The sequence below is a fragment of the Myxocyprinus asiaticus genome, chromosome 12 (assembly GCF_019703515.2).
Source record: "Myxocyprinus asiaticus isolate MX2 ecotype Aquarium Trade chromosome 12, UBuf_Myxa_2, whole genome shotgun sequence".
NCBI classification, from domain to species: domain Eukaryota; kingdom Metazoa; phylum Chordata; class Actinopteri; order Cypriniformes; family Catostomidae; genus Myxocyprinus; species Myxocyprinus asiaticus.
In genome coordinates this window covers 37,896,450-37,914,159 of record NC_059355.1, presented here as the reverse complement: position 1 = coordinate 37,914,159, position 17,710 = coordinate 37,896,450, and the positions used below count along the sequence as shown (strand labels likewise).

General features: G+C 39.4%; 1 protein-coding gene across 7 annotated transcripts in view; it reads right to left on the bottom strand.

Moving 5' to 3' along the window:
• Window positions 1–16,778, bottom strand: part of cadpsb (Ca2+-dependent activator protein for secretion b) — a 168,130-nt gene extending 151,352 nt beyond the window's left edge. For 2 of the 7 annotated variants that reach the window (XM_051712677.1, XM_051712678.1), the window contains exon 1: window positions 15,817–16,777. In XM_051712677.1, coding sequence (XP_051568637.1) covers window positions 15,817–16,158 — 342 coding nt within the window. In that variant the 5' untranslated portion in view covers window positions 16,159–16,777. Of the gene's footprint in view, window positions 1–15,816 lie in introns of all 7 variants that reach the window. The other 5 variants (XM_051712679.1, XM_051712680.1, XM_051712675.1 and 2 more) reach the window with 3 other exon arrangements.
• Between the last annotated feature and the right edge of the window lie 932 nt (window positions 16,779–17,710).

Below are 17,710 nucleotides of genomic sequence, written 5' to 3'. Positions count from 1 at the left end.
AACTGAATTTACCACAGGTGGACTCCAATCAAGTTGTAGAAACGTCTCAAGGATGATCAGTGGAAACAGGATGCACCTGAGCTCAATTTTGAGTGTCATGGCAAAGGCTGTGAATACTTATGTACATGTAATTTGTTTCGTTTTTTTATTTTTAATACATTTGCAAAGATTTCAAACAAACTTCTTTCACGTTGTCATTATGGGGTATTGTTTGTAGAATTTTGAGGAAAATAATTAATTTAATCCATTTTGGAATAAGGCTGTAACATAACAAAATGTGGAAAAAGTGAAGCGCTGTGAATACTTTCCGGATGCACTGTAAGTGGTGACATTGCCAAAGCATTGGTCTATTGCGTCACGTCTTGCTGGAAAACAAGTGACTAAAGAGAAGGGTCACAATATAGGCTACATAATTTAGGCTGCATGCATTCTTAATCAATTAATTTAGAGTTTTAATGTTGTATTAACTTTAAAAAAACAAAACAAAAATATGCACAATAAATGCACAATAAAATATAAAAAACATGTCCAGAGACATCCAAGTAGTCTCTGTGGTTTTGTATTTACCAGCTAATGGATTATTTAATGTGTTTTTATTTTATTTTATTATTATTGTGAAAGTGGTCTTAAATTTATCATTTATTTGGCCTTAAAAAGTCTTAAATTTCATTCCTTCAAACCTGCAGAATCCCTGGTTTTTGTAAATAGATATGAGCAGCAAAATGAGACAGCTGGTACCTCATCACCTGAGTTTGAACAGTTTAGTAAATAGTTTAATAGGTTAGATAAAGTAAATTTCAAAACAAATAAGTTAAGTGATGATTAGAATCATTAAACCTAAAAACACCTTAAAACAAAAAGAAGCAGATAGTGAAAAATAAATGTCACTTTTATGATCCTCTCAAAAAGAAAAACAAATCTTGTACCGTTCAATTATCTATTGTTGTGGTGGGGCTGTGGTTGAGGGATGGCTTGTGGAGGGAGAGCGAGATCAGTAGATGATAACGGTAAGGATCATCACCTGGCAATGATTGTCTCTAACAGCTGTTTGTCATTGCAGTGAGAGTGGAGACAGGTTTTAAAAGCAAGCCAGATGCCAGTGAAGAGAGAGCTACCCACACACTGACACAGAGTGAGCGTGTGCTGACCCTCTGCTGAAAAGCAAGTTTTGTTGAGTAAAGCACCGAAAAGCCAATTTTGTGTTATAAAATAAATTACCTTTTTGAGCCGACTCCTGCTTCCTCCTTGAACCCCATCACGAATGTTGTTACATTTATATTAATATATGATTTTATGTTGCTTGCAAAAAAAGTAATTAAAAAAAAGTGTAAAAATTTGGCAATACTACTTTGTGGCATGTGATGGCACCCCTGATAATAAACAAAGACAAACACACATTCCGTGTCTCATCTCTGTTATGTAAATGCACTTTGGTATTGTGTCCTTGGATCTCTTATTCTCCTCTTAATATTTACTGAAAGTGCTCACATTGCCTGAGCAGATGTCCCTTATCTCTGTGTCTTGCTCAGAGATCTCTCAGAGCAACACTTCCTTAAATAACCATGAAAAATCACATATGTACTGCAACACCCTGACAAATTTGAACAAAAAAAGAAGACTTTTCCCACAAAAGCAAACATTCTGAAACACTGCTCTAGCAAAGCCAGTACAATGACACAAACCACACACTACGTTGGCTTTTATTATTGGCTTTTTATAAATGTAAATACACTGTTCCCAAAATTCAAACACAGCCTGAAAAATAGTTTTGATAGCTGAATCAAAAACATAAAATATTCTCTTGTCCATGTCCACACTACACTGCACACACAAATAAACTCTGTAAAGTCCTGTGACATCAAAGTCCTTGTAGTTTGATGCTTGTGAGTGTATAATAGTCAAAAGGCAAATTTCTTCAACATTTTACCACATTTTAGCACATTTTCTCACACATTTTCAAAAATATGATTATAATTACACTTATTTTGTATTTTGAGATATTAAAAGGGAAAATTCTTCCAAAAAAATAAAATATTGTCATCATTCACTCACCCTCATGTGTTTCCAAATCTTTATAATGTTTTATTTCCTTGTGGAACACGTTAGGCAGAAGGTTAACCTCAGTCTTCGTTCACTTTCATTGCATCTTTTTTTCATGCAATAAAAGCAAATGGTGACTTTACATGGTTTCCCTACACTTAGCTAATGCTGTGTTGGATTTCATTCTTATGTCATGCAATCATATGAACCTGGCAAAGCCTTTGCTATTTGTATAGTTTATATGATATTTACCAATTCTCCTAAAATATGATTCACAAATCTAACTATAATATCAAGAGAGGTCGGCTAAATTTATTCTCTAGTTCAAATCAAATCAAATCAAATCAAATCACTTTATTGTCACACAGCCATATACACAAGTGCAATGGTGTGTGAAATTCTTGGGTGCAGTTCCGATCAACATAGCAGTCGTGACAGTGATGAGACATACGCCAATCTACAATAAACATCAAATTAACACAACACAATTTAAACATCTGTTATACATAATTAAACTCGACTTAAAACATCAAATTAACACAGCACAATTTAAACATCTGTTATACATAATTAAACTCGACTTAAAACATCAAATTAACACAGCACAATTTAAACATCTGTTATACATAATTACACAACTTAAAACATCAAATTAACACAACACAATTTAAACATCTGTTATACACAATTACACTCAACAATATACAATAATAACATACATTGCACAGTATACAATATGCTGTTTTTGTTTTTTGTTTTTTTTTTTGTTTTGTTTTTTACTATATAGATACTATATAGATACACATTATTCAATAAAAATTAAAATATATATGAAAAAAGTATATATATAGAATGTACAGTATTGTACTGTATTGACATTCAGGCTGTCGGTTGATAGTCAGTTGTTAAGAGAGACATAATATAATGACAGTAATATAATTTATGACAGTCCGGTGTGAGATAAAAGAGTAATAAAGTGCAGGGATGATGTATTTTGATCGTGGGAGATCAAGAGTTCAGAAGTCTGATTGCTTGGGGGAAGAAGCTATCATGGAGTCGGCTGGTGCGTGTCCTGATGCTGCGATACCGCCTACCTGATGGTAGCAGTGAGAACAGCCCATGGCTCGGGTGGCTGGAGTCTCTGATGATCCTCCGAGCTTTTTTCACACACCGCCTTGTATATATTTCCTGGAGGGAGGGAAGCTCACCTCCGATGATGTGTTTGGCAGTTCGCACCACCCTTTGCAGTGCTTTGCGGTTGTGGGCAGTGCTATTGCCGTACCAGGCGGAGATGCAGCCAGTCAGGATGCTCTCCACAGTGCAGGTGTAGAACCGTGTGAGGATGTGGCGGTTCATTCCAAACTTCCTCAGCCGTCTCAGGAAGAAAAGGCGCTGATGAGCCTTCTTCACAACGACTTCAGTGTGGACGGACCATGTGAGTTCCTCAGTGATGTGGACACCCAGGAACTTGAAGCTGCTGACTCTCTCCACTGGTGCCCCATTGATGGTGATGGGACTGTGTTCTCTGTCTTTTCTTCTGAAGTCCACCACAAGCTCCTTTGTCTTACTGACGTTGAGGGAGAGGTTGTGCTCCTGACACCAGTGTGTCAGAGTGTGCACCTCCTCTCTGTAGGCTGTTTCATCATTGTCAGTGATCAGACCTACCACCGTCGTGTCATCAGCAAACTTAATGATGGCATTGGAGTTATGTGTTGCCACACAGTCATGTGTGTACAGGGAATACAGTAGTGGGCTGAGAACACAGCCCTGCGGGGCTCCAGTGTTGAGGGTCAGTGATGAGGAGATGTTGCTGCCTATTCTAACCACCTGGCGTCTGCTTGACAGGAAGTCCAGGATCCAGCTGCACAGCGAGCTGTTTAAGCCCAGAGCCCGGAGTTTCTCATCTAGCTTGGAGGGCACTATGGTGTTGAATGCTGAGCTGTAGTCTACAAACAGCATTCTCACATAAGTGTTCTTTTTTTCCAGGTGGGAGAGAGCAGTGTGTATTGTAGATGCAATGGCATCATCAGTGGAGCGGTTGTTACGGTAAGCAAACTGCAGCGGGTCAAGATTGAGTGGTAATACAGAGCAGATGTAATCTCTGATTAGTCTCTCAAAACATTTGCTGATGATGGGGGTCAGAGCAACAGGACGCCAGTCATTTAAACAAGTTATTTTCGATTGTTTTGGAACAGGCACAATGGTGGATGTTTTAAAGCATGTGGGGACTACAGACAAAGAGAGGGAGAGGTTGAAAATGTCCGTAAAAACACCAGCCAGCTGGTTCGCGCACGCTCTGATGACGCGGCCCGGAATGCCGTCTGGACCCGCGGCTTTGCGGATATTCACCCGTCGGAATGATCGGGTTACATCCGCTACAGAGACGGAGAGTGAACTAACCTCTGTAGCTTCGGCCGTGAGAGCTCTCTCCGCGAGGGCGGTGTTATTTCCCTCGAAACGAGCATAAAAAGTATTTAGCTCATCTGGGAGAGAGGCAGCGGTGTTCATGGCGGAGTTTTTATTCCCTTTAAAGTCCGTGATGATGTTAATTCCCTGCCACATGCTTCTAGAGTTGGTGGTGTTAAACTGTCCCTCAATCTTACTCCTGTACTGGCGTTTTGCTGTTTTGATAGTTTTTCGGAGGGCATAACTGGCTTGTTTATGCTCCTCCGCGTTCCCGGAATTAAAAGCGGAGGTCCGCACATTAAGTGCTGCGCGAACATCGCTGTTGATCCACGGCTTCTGATTCGGATAGATTCGCACAGTTCTGGTCGGAATCACTTCCTCTACACACGTTCTGATGAAGCACATTACGCTATCAGCGTAAAGCTCGATGTCGTCATCAGAGGCGGACCGGAACATCTCCCAGTCCGTGCGATCAAAACAGTCTTGTAGCGTAGAGTCTGATTGGTCCGACCAGCACTGGATCGTTCTGAGGGTGGGTGCTTCCTGTTTCAGTTTCTGCCTGTAAGCGGGCAGAAGCAGAATGGAAGAGTGGTCCGATTTTCCAAATGGTGGGCGGGGGAGGGATTTGTAGCCATCCCGGAACGGAGAGTAGCAATGGTCCAAAACCCGGTCCCCTCGTGTGTTGAAACTAATGTGCTGGTGATATTTTGGTGCGACTGATTTTAAACTGGCTTTATTAAAGTCCCCGGTCACAATGAACGCGGCCTCAGGGTGCGCGGTTTCCTGCTCACTTATACTCCCATACAGTTCCTTGAGTGCCCGGTCTGTGTCGGCTTGTGGGGGGATGTACACAGCAGTGATAATGACCGCTGTGAATTCCCTCGGTAGCCAGAATGGTCGACACAGAAGCATAAGAAATTCCAGATCAGGAGAACAGAAAGACTTGATAGAATGTATGTTCCTCTGATCGCACCAGGATTTGTTGATCATAAAACATACACCACCTCCTCTAGTTTTACCTGAGAGGTCTTTCGCTCTGTCCGCTCGGAGCATGGAAAACCCCGCGGGTTCAATGGCTGAGTCTGGAATCTCCGCAGACATCCAAGTTTCCGTAAGGCAGATAACGCAGCAGTCCCTCGTCTCTCGTTGGAAAGAGATCCGCGCTTTCAGCTCGCAGAGCTTGTTATCCAGAGACTGAACATTTGCCAGTAGAATAGTGGGTAGCGGGGGTCGATTTGCGCGGCGTCTTACTCTGATGAGAACGCCGGCTCTGTTTCCCCTTTTCCTCCTGCGTTTCCGCGGCCGTGCTGCCCAGACAAAGGGCTCCGCTTGCGTGTTTGTAAACAGCGGGTCGGCATTGAGGAATGTGAAGTCCGGTTTACGGTGTGAGATCGCTGAGCCAATGTCCAAAAGTGTTTGTCTGTCGTAGACAATAAGGCAGGCAACATCCAAGACAAGAAACATAAGAATTGTAAACAAAACAAACAAACCATTGCTAAGTTGTGTCGGAGCTCGCAACGCAGCAGCCATACTCGGCGCCATCTTGAGTCCAAAAAAAAAAAAAAAAAAAAAAAAAAAAGTTGGGGCATAAGTTAATTAAAGCCGCACTAAAATAGCCACCATTAATTCCACTGTTGAATAATTCACACTTAGATGTGAATGTCCTGCTATATAAGCAGGTTTAAGGACTTTCCAGCTGGATGTTTATTACTTCTGACAAAATGAATCTGCCAGTCTCTTTCACTCTTTTCCCTTCCCTTGTCTTCCTCTGCTCACCTCTCCTTTTATCTCTGTGCTTAATGAACCAATAAATTCCATCTCTTTCACCCTGTTATATTAATAAGTTAATTTTAGAATCTCCAAATCTCCTCTGAAGAGATTTAGCTCTGGCTTTTCAATCAAACATCCTCTTATCTCCACTGGAACATTTCACGGCCCCCTTCAGCTTAACGAGGGACCCTTCGTCATATCACGGACCACTTTGGGAAAAGTTCTCCTGGTGGCCAGTCTGCCTCTGCTCCTAACATATTTTGTGTTCCACTGAAGACAGAAAGTCATATGGGTTTGGATCAACATTAGGGTGAGTAAATGATGACAGAATTTTAATTTTTTGGGTGAACTGTCCCTTTAATACCACTTTACAACAGAGACTATCTAACCCGAGACAGAGCACATGTATTAAAATGAATGAGAGGAATTGCGACACTCAATATGACGGATGTCCAAAATGGAAGTCCCACCTAACAAGTTAAAGAGCCCATCACCTTTTAGTTACAGGCATCGCCTGACAGTCAACTTGAGAATGTGCATACACATTATCTTAACCAGCCTGAAAAATAGAGTTTTTTCTTTTTTAGCGTGATCAGTGTTAAGGAAGCACAATTTGTAATACAATTGTTGCCAGATCTTACTGCTGATTTGAAATGTGTTATTTGATCATATTCTTGTCCAACCGTTTTGGAGATTATGGTCTTTCTCCATTCAAGTAGATAGGAGTTGTACTTTTATGCCGCTTGTATCCATAGAAAACAGCTGCTCAGGAGTGTTCCCAAGATGGCAGCCGAGTGGACTGATTTACCTTGAAAGAGACTTACAGCTTCATGGTGTCAAATATCTGCCATGTGTAACAGCACAAGTAAGTCGTTGAATGGAGAAAAAACTATTGGTAATATTATGTTTTAATAACATACACTATATTGCCAAAAGTATTCGCTCATCTGCCTTTAGACGCATATGAATTTAAGTGACATCCCATTCTTAATCCATAGGATTTAATATGACGTCGGCCCACCCTTTGCAGCTATAACAGCTTCAACTCTTCTGGGAAGGCTTTCCACAAGGTTTAGGAGTGTGTTTATGGGAATTTTTGACCATTCTTCCAGAAGCGCATTTGTGAGGTCAGACACTGATGTTGGACGAGAAGGCCTGGCTCGCAGTCTTCGCTCTAATTCATCCCAAAGGTGCTCTGTCGGGTTGAGGTCAGGACTCTGTGCAGGCCAGTCAAGTTCTTCCACACCAAACTCGCTCATCCATGTCTTTATGGACCTTGCTTTGTGCACTGGTGCGCAGTCATGTTGGAACAGGAAGGGGCCATCCCCAAACTGTTCCCACAAAGTTGGGAGAATGGAATTGTCCAAAATCTCTTGGTATGCTGAAGCATTCAGAGTTCCTTTCACTGAAACTAAGGGGCCAAGCCCAGCTCCTGAAAAACAACCCTACATCATAATCCCCCCTCCACCAAACTTCACAGTTGGCACAATATAGTCAGACAAGTACCGTTCTCCTGGCAACTGCCAAACCCAGACTCGTCCATCAGATTGCCAGATGGAGAAGCGTGATTCGTCATCTCCACTGCTCTAGAGTCCAGTGGCGGCATGCTTTACACCACTGCATCCGACGCTTTGCATTGCACTTGGTGATGTATGGCTTGGATGCAGCTGCTCGGCCATGGAAACCCATTCCATGAAGCTCTCTACACACTGTTCTTGAGCTAATCTGAAGGCCACATGAACTTTGGAGGTCTGTAGCGATTGACTCTGCAGAAAGTTGGCAACCTCTGCGCACTATGCGCCTCAGCATCCGCTGACCCCGCTCTGTCATTTTACGTGGCCTACCACTTCGTGGCTGAGTTGCTGTCATTCCCAGTCGCTGTCATTCCCAATCACTTCCAATTTGTTATAGTACCACTGACAGTTGATTGTGGAATATTTAGTAGCAAGGAAATTTCACGACTGGACTTGTTGCACAGGTGGCATCCTATCACAGTACCACGCTGGAATTCACTGAGCTCCTGAGAGCAGCCCATTCTTTCACAAATGTTTGTAGAAGCAGTCTGCATGCCTAGGTGCTTCATTTTATACACCTGTGGCCATGGAAGTGATTGGAACACCTGAATTCAATTATTTGGATGGGTGAGCGAATACTTTTGGCAATATAGTGTATGTCAAAGCAGCAATAAAATCAAACAATAAAAGTACTGTTGCATAAATTTTGGTTCTTTAACTTAATATATATATATATATATATATATATATATATATATATATATATATATATATATATATATATAATAATAAATAAATAAAAAAAATAAAATAAATAAAAAACATTATATTTCAGCATGGTTCAGCTAATGCACGTGCAGAATGTTGAGTAAAAATAACAGCCAATGCATTCATAAACAAGGGAATTGGCTTTTTTTAACTGAAAAGTTGGACTTCCTTTCCAGTAGCAGCAATAATTAGTATTGTGACTTTGACCAATCATTTTTCTATGAATGGTCTATCTCCTCCTTCTATACTGTACACTGACAGTGACAGTACAATCTTTGATACATTCATACATTTAAAATGCTTTAAAACTTTTTTTTCTTAATTTTTCAGTTTTGTCATTTTGTCACTAATACACTGAAAAACAAGCAAATATAATGTAGGCCCATTAGTTTGTCCTATCCTTACTAACCTGATTTAAGTTTACCTGTAAATGAAATCACTGATAAAATCACAAACTCACACAGTATCACTGATTTTAGTGACTGTGTTCCTGTTTCACACAAATTGTATCTATGTGTTGAGATGGTTTATATGCTTGCTACCTCTCTTTTGCTTCATTCGATAAATGGAAAAAGGGTTTGAGATAAGATTTTCTGAAATTTGGACATGTGTTTGTACAAAAATTCTCCTGAACTTCAAAAATTACCCAGATCAAACATGAGATGCTTGATTCATATTTTGTCTTATTAAAGGTGAAATGTGTATTTCTCCACCATTAACACAAAACAGAATTGCAAAAATAATGACTGCTTTCATACGGTTTCCAAAATCCTACCCCCATCTGTTACTGGTCAGACAAACCGATAGTTCCGCCCCAAACTCACGTCATTGGTTGAACCAATGTCATTTTATCAGGCTGGTCGCGATACAGTTTTTGGGGAAATCAACCTATGAATGGCTTAATTTTATCAGTACATTAAACTGGGAAAAGTGGAAGTATTTAAACAAGAAAATTACACATCACCTTTAAATCACAATTTGACCTTTGTCAGTCTTCTTTGGAGATCTGAGTTCTTTCTCTTCCATCTTCTTTATCACTCTCACTCTGTGCTTTCTCCTCTTACAGTTACATTTCATATTTCACACTGACCAGAAGCTTGCCTGTTGCCTCACATACTGTACTGACCTGCCTTTGAACATGCCTGTATGTAGGTGTGATTGCGGCTGAGGTTTTTCATATACACACATCCACGCACACAAAACGTGCTGGCAGTGTCGCTCCGTAAAAGACCTCAATTGGAAATCAGTGGAGAATGAAACTGAATTTCTGAGCCTGGCAACTCAATATGGGCATGGTTACTTCACCACATAAAGCTGCTCTGATTTGCCTTTCTAACTGAATGAGAATAAAATCATGTGGCCAGCAGTCTTACGCAGTGGGGCTCTGAGACCAAAGATCAGGCCTGTGGGGTCAGTGTCATTGGGTTTGTGCTAAATACTCGGCAGCTGGGTTTGATTGAGTTCAGCGTTCTTCATTCATTCATCCTTTTTATGCTTGCCTCTAGTACTAAAAGGAAAAATCTATCAGTATCTGCTTCTGCAAGCCCTGAGGCAATGCAGACATTAAACTGGTTTGTAAAACCTTTTATGTGGGACAGGCATTATTTCTCCTTGCTAGGCACACTAGCAGCAGACCCTCATTTTAAATGTGTGAAAGCCAGACATTACATAAATTAAAAGTCTCTCTAGGTGATGCTTCTCATTAAAACTAGGCAGCCTCATTTAAGACAAGCAATTTGGTATATTTCCATCTCAGTGATTAAAACTATGCATGTGTGAATGTGTCTGTTTGTGCATTTCCACAAATTCAACACATACTGCATGCACATACTCAATATGTTTGCATGCACTGCGACAGAATACAGCAGATCCACTTCACATAAATTCTGCCATCTAGATAGTGCCATTGGTTTTGCATTTGAAGTAAACATATGCTGAAGGCTCATGATAAAAGTGATAAAAGGCCTTCCTGTAAGTGACAGTATAACAATGCGGTCCCTTTGTGCTGTTTTTCACAAGGTCAACAGCCTTAACAAGGTGTGACGCTGCAACCCAAACAACAGCCAAGCTGCCTGTCGACATGTGATTTCAAATGCAAATGCATACAGTGTTACTGTGCCAATGGACCACAATGCAGATGTGCAGACTCAATACTGATTTATATATCTTAATGGAATATTCTGGGTTCAATACTAATTAAGCTCAATGGACAGCATTTGTGTCGTAATGTTGATTACCACAAAAATTATTTTGACTCATACTTCCTTTTCTTTAAAAAAGCAAAAATCAATTTTACAGTGAGGCACTTACAATGGAAGTGAATGGGACCAAATTTTGGAGGGTTCTAAGGCAGAACTGTGAAACTTATAATTTTATAAAAGCACTTAAATGAATTATTCTGTTAAAATGTTTGTATTATTTGAGCTGTAAAGATGTTTAAACTTATGTTTTTTCAATAATTTTAGGCTTCTAGGGTTCTAGGGTTTTAGCATTATATTGTTATTTTAACGAAGTTGTAAAATTGGATATAACCACACAGAAAAGGCTAGTATGTGATTTTATCACACTAAAATCATGTTAACATGCACATTGTTTATGGTTTGTGGCTATACACTAGTGAAACATTGAGTATTTTCATGTTAAAAGATTGGCCCCAATTACTTCCTTTGTATAACCCATATTTTTGCCTTTTTTATAGAAAAGGAGGGACAAGTCGAAACTAATTTTTGTGATAAGCAACATTATCAAACACTGTTGATTGAGCTTAACTTGTATTGAACCCAAAATATTCCCTTTAATCTGAGTAAAAAAGCTTTATCCCTACACAATTTAGGGCTGATAAAACCTACAGTAATAAAACAAAAGCTACTTCCAACAAATTTGTTGACAAATGTGAAATTCTGCAAAATGCTTTTCAAAGCCATTTTCTCATGCAAAGTACAGTTAAGACATCTTTGTGTGATCAAAAGTTAATGTCTTGTGTGTACAGCATGATCACACTGGAAATCGACATGTTGCTTCCAAATGTTCAGGTACCCTGAAATCGACCTAATTTTGTCAAATTACTGGCAAGTGCCATCCCCTATCAGAAATATTTACATCAGTCCAAACATTATGGCCTTTCCATCTAGAGCTACTGATAGCACTTTGCGTGAGCAATCTCTGAAACTCGAGTTCCGGTCCGGTCCCAAGGAAACCAGGAAGTAAACACGTTCACATAAACAACCATTTAGCGTAATTCGGAGGTTGCATTTTCACACTAAAATTAAATTTTTACTCCATAGACTGTTAGGTTTAGGGTTGGAGTTTGGGTTAGGACATATGGTTAATACAGTACGCATTCCTGTTGATTGCATTACATCATTTACAACTAAAAATATAGCTCGCTTTTGGTGCCACTCTATGGACATTTCACCCAAAAACTAGAGCACACACATGTCCATATGCTCAACATCACTTCCAGCTTCAGTTGATGGGGACAGTGGTTAAATTTCAGTAATCACAGACTGATTTCTGCTAAAGAACTTTCGACCTACTGTTGTTGAATTCACAATGACATCAGTCTGGTGTGCAACATGGCCAGTGCTTATGTAATTGTAACTATAAGCTTTCAAACATTTCAAATTTGTTTTCGCTGAGTAGGAAAATATCACAGTGTGGCCTTGTTTTGCAAATTCAAATCTCTTTAGAGCTGACCTCCAAGAATGAAGGTGAATTTGATCTAATGGAGTAGCTAATGATTCCTACCTTAATATACTTAAGATCATATTGTGTGAACAGGAAATTGTTTGGCCCGAAATAGCAGGTAATTACTGTAGGTAATACAAAAAAGAGAAGAAGATCCAAATAAAGACCATGAACAAGTAGAACAAGAACAAGGAGAAGAGGTGGGAAAAGCAATCTCATCTGCACAACAGCTCAGCTGAAATGACACTAAGATTTGCTTAGCCAGCTAAGCAGAAGACAATGAGCCTGAAAGCTATCACTGCCAATATTATTCTGGGAGGAGTCACCACTCACACAGAGCCCTTCTGGCATGATATAAAAGACTGTCACCTGGTTCCACACAAGTAGGAACTGCATGGTGAAAGAAGTCCTGATTTGATGAAGCTCTGATAGTCAATATGAAAAGCTTGAAGGGCTTTGGAATCTGCAAGGAGCTCCACATCCTTATGATGTGCCCTTGTTATGAGACCACCTTTTCTGCTGAGAGGGGGGAGCATCTACAATCAGTGCTGAAATCAAACACAGGAAGGATACAGATAATTGAAATTCTATCCTCCCCCAAGGCCTAAGAGCAAAACTGCAAAAAGATCTTCATGGTGTGTTTGTATCATTTGGGGTTCAAGCAAGGGCTGCTGGCCCAGACCAGATTCTCATGAGAGGGGATACAGGATGAGCACAGGAGACACTGCTATCAGCATACCAATTAGTCAACGAAAAAAGCAGTAAAAGTGACCTCCCGGCCCAAAAGAGGAAAGAAAATGGAAATGTGTTCCACATCCAATAGAGACAATGAGGCTATCATTATACAGAAGACCCATGTCACATTATTGAATGCTCATCATGGGCGAGTATAAAATACTGTACTTGATAAACAGTTTCATGAGCATTTCACAACAGACATAAACCATGAGTACATGAGCCCTTCAGATACACCAAACTTGAAGGAAAAAAAAAAAAGCTCAAAGGATATCTCTGAGGAAGATGAAAGAGTTTAAATCTAATTCTCAAAGTGATTGCTTTTTACAGTGAATACTCTCTGCACAATAGCAAGCTTTAAAGCATTTTGTGAGTAAACAAGAATTGAGTTGATTTTTTTTTTTTTTTTTTGTGACAAGCTTGGCTGGAGGATGGAGCTGATAATAAGTTCTGGTACACTATGTATGCGTGAAAGCCACTATGCCTTTAACATACATTTTTAAGCAACATTACAATTGACAATGTGGGCATACCTCTAATACTGGACGAATACTGTTACCTACTCATACAGTCAAATAACATAGACAGAAAATAGCAAGCTTCTATATATATTCATAAAAATAATGCACAAAAGAAAATGATTTTTCCTCAGATACTTCTTGATAGAAATATTTGGAATACTTAATGAACAAAACATATGCTGTAGCCACTTACCTTCATTCCCATGAGCTCATCTAAAATCACATCAGCTAAAAAAAGTAGTCATAAAACTACTAGTCTAGCATTCTGCAAAAACTGCAGGATTAAACTGAATTATAATTTTTGTGTAGGTGTTGTCTTAATGAAGTGAGTTGTTCTGATGGAATATACACTACATAAAATGGAACAATTGCCACCACACCAGCCCAATAATGCACAATATGGTGCATATACCTATATGGAGATGCTTTTCAATATCCACTGGTTTGGGATGACACAATCTTTTCCATCCACCACATCAATCAATGATATTAGTGCCCTTTAAAGTATCATTTGGCAAAGACTTTTCCACTCTGTGCCAGCATTTATGTCCTTTTCCACATTCCGTAGCCTGATAAAAGCACTTCTCCTATACAACATTTCTTAAAACTCATATTTATAAAATGGCATCACCATAAAAACAGGCAAAAAAATGCAGTAATGCCATTCTTTTGTCCCTGCTCTTGACAGACATCCTTCATAGCGATGATTCACATGGATGATTGACTGAATGACTCTATTGAACTAAAGGGACCTCAACAGTGACTAAACTCTGAGATTCATTGTAATGACCCAAATACCACCAGCTCTGACTCACTCAACTGAACTGGCAACCATTGTGAAGATCATAGCTTTGACTTGCATAAAAGTAATGACAAACAGCAGGTACTCCAATACAATGTTGTATTGATCAAAGCTTCTTCATCTATAATGGCCTATATGACCCCTCATGAGGCTGTCTAGCATTGAATAACAATGCTGTAGGATTAATGCATGCAGCTTTTCATTTATGTCAATTTTTTATTAGTCATCTGACTAAGCCATATTGCACATCCAAATCTTGGGCTGTTCATAACTATACAATGACAATGTCAGATAACCTTTTTTTTTGTGTGTGTTTGTAAAAAATTGGATAAGCATTATTACACATTACAAATACTATATGCTCAGTACGCACTGTGTAAATAACACTGACAGGTCAAATCCATATATTGACAAGTATCTAAATCTTTGAGCTGTTTTCCTATTTCTTCAAAAGTGTATTGAAGCAAATGTGATATGCAGAAATAAGAATGAACAAAAGAACTGGTGTTTTTCCAATGGCCACTTAGTATAGCATTAACACTAGCTGTTAACTGTGATTTCAAAGCATGTTGTAAATAGTCAGAGATCAGCTTGGATCAATACCTGTGGGAAATTGGATGGGACCTCTGAAAGTACTTCTCTGAACAAGGAAACATTTTTATGGTTAGTAACCGAAATCTGTAACAGGTTTATTTTAGTTTCTTTCATTGCTTAGTCAATAATCTGCATCTTCTCTCAAAATAATTTCTGAATGCATGTTAGATTAGTTGCATTTCATTTAAACTTGCTCATCAACAGGCTTCTGAGTAAAAAAAATAATAAAATAAAATAAAATAGCCATAACTATGCAATTCATAAGGAGCGAAAAATAGTATTAATCCATAATCATGTTTAGTAATTCATAAGAAAAGAAAAAAAATATTAACTAAAAAATGCAATGCACTATTTACATAATCAAGTGACATGGTAAATACATTCGTTGTTCTTTTTTGACTTTGTGAACAGAGGATCATCCACTTGCATCTCTTACACCAAAAGTCACCTTGGAAGATGAATGAGTGTAGCGAAGGATGGCGCAAATGGAAATGAATATACTATCGCCGCAAGACTGCACACAACCACTGACTTCCAATGTGAACAAGTCACATGACTGTACTACGGCAATGACACCGCTTTATTTTGGTCCATCACCCTTTTGAAGTATATCTATAATTAGAGCTCGTTTCGTGCGGCCGTATTTGTACGAATGTGCACGAATTCGTTTGGGTTCCGGGGGCTCGAAACAGAACGCCCCGAGCTTAAAATCCACCAGAAATGACGGCAGTGATTGCACAATCCGCTTATGCACATCTCATGTAGGTGTCTCGTGAACAATGTGGTGATCTTACAAATTTATCCGCGATGTTCGTACACTTTAGGATTGATCTCACCTGACACATGCAGCGGTATTCAATGCAATGTTGCTGATCATGACATGAAATAAAAGGTTGTGATGCATAATGTTTAGGCTATTAGGCGCATTTCCCAAGGTGAGACCAACATTTCAACGGACACCCCTCGTTCATGGTCTTACCTTCAGCTGTCGCCTTGCCATGTCGGTCGGCTGTTTGGCGTTGAAAGGATAGGCGATGCATCGCATCACAAAGACATAGAGTTGCAGCTTCTTCTTGCGTTCCTCTTCTTCCCTATGCAGTTTCTCCACGTCCTCCTTCTCCTGCTCGCTGGCGGCCGACGGGCTCGGGCTGGATGGACGCACGCTGGAGCCTCGGCTGGTGGGTTGGAGCCTATCTGTGGAGCACTCGCTGGTCCTGCTGGGGGAGATGCGAGTGGATCCGGACTGTGGAGCCATCACCTCTCGGCTTTCCTCCTCCACTATCCCGTCCGATTCCTCTTCGCTGGACGACGGATCCAACATTTTTACTCTTGGGCAGCGCTCGCCTAACCTTGCAAGCTAATTAAAAGCGCGATGGGATATTTACGGAGTGAAATTTATCAATTTGTTGACGCGATGCTCAGCATTCAGAGGGCTGGACGGCTTGTGGTGAAATTTTTATATCCACAAACACTTCAGGTGCTGGAAGCAGGATGCGGAAACGGACAGTGCAATCTCTTCACACGGCCAGATTGAAGATGCTGCTGGTGCTGTATACGTGTTCCGTGCTGTGCCTCCGTTCGCCAGTCATTGCAAGGGACTTGAGAGGAAAGCGGTTGGGAGGGGCGCGCGCAATGAACAGAGCGAATGATGGCCACATCCTGCGAGCTTCGCTCGTGAGACGCAGGCGCTGTCCGCGGTGCTGGATGCATTTTCGAATGTTTAAACGATTTATTTATTACTTTAACGCATTTATCTTTTAGAAAATGTATTGGTATAGTCTCTGAGAGAATACCTTACAGACAGTGTTAGGTACTACTGTAAAATCATAATAAATTCATATGGAATCTCCTTCAAACAGCGTGAGAATTTTTCAAAATCATTCTGTCATTGTTTGGTTTCATTATTTAATGTCAGTGGTGTCTAATACTAAGTTACCACAGCTTTACCTCAGTAACAAGATCTGTAATGAAATTGTATTGTGTCAGAAATAAATGGATATGATCAATCAATATAACCAATCACTGATTCAAATTACTACTGGGTCATTCCTTGAAATCGGTGCCTTTGGCGTCCCTCATTAACAAATGCTTAAACAAAGACTTTAACAATGAATAGCTGATGCCAATTTTAACTACATGCTATTTTTTTTTAACACACCAGCAATCCTGTAACTTTACTTTTTAATTATTGTTAGGTTTTTGTTTGTTTTGTTTCGTTCTGTTCTGTTATTAATATTATTATTATTATTGTTGTTGTTGTTGTTGTTGTTTTTGTTGTTGTTGTTGTTGTTTTTCTTTATAATGATGCCTTTTGGCCTGTCCTCAGGTCTGTGTTTCCAACTTCTCTTTGGGTATTAGCAAATATTCACATTTTGATACATATATATATATATATATATATATATATATATATATATATATATATATATATATATATATATAGTAATAAAAAAGTATTTAGCAATTATTCTCTCTCAATATATTTTTATGTTTAGTGGGCATAATATAAACTTTTAAAAACTAAAAGTTGTGTTTCCAAAGTTATGTGTCAACCCTGTTACCAATTCTATAAATTAAAAAACTAATTTACAATTTACATTTGGCAGACGCTTTTATCCAAAGTGACTTAAAGTGCATTCAGCAAGTACATTCAGCATTCGTTATATCGGTTTGTGTGTTCCTGGGAATCGAACCCATGATCTTGTCATTGCTAGCCCAATGCACCACAACAGGAAACTCATAATGACATCATCAGCCTTTCAGGTATAGTGTCTCATTTTTTTCCCACTTTATCTTATATTTAGTGCGGTTTGTCAGTAGGGGGCTATCTTCAATTATCATCCCTGCCACCATGATTTTGTATAAAAATATAT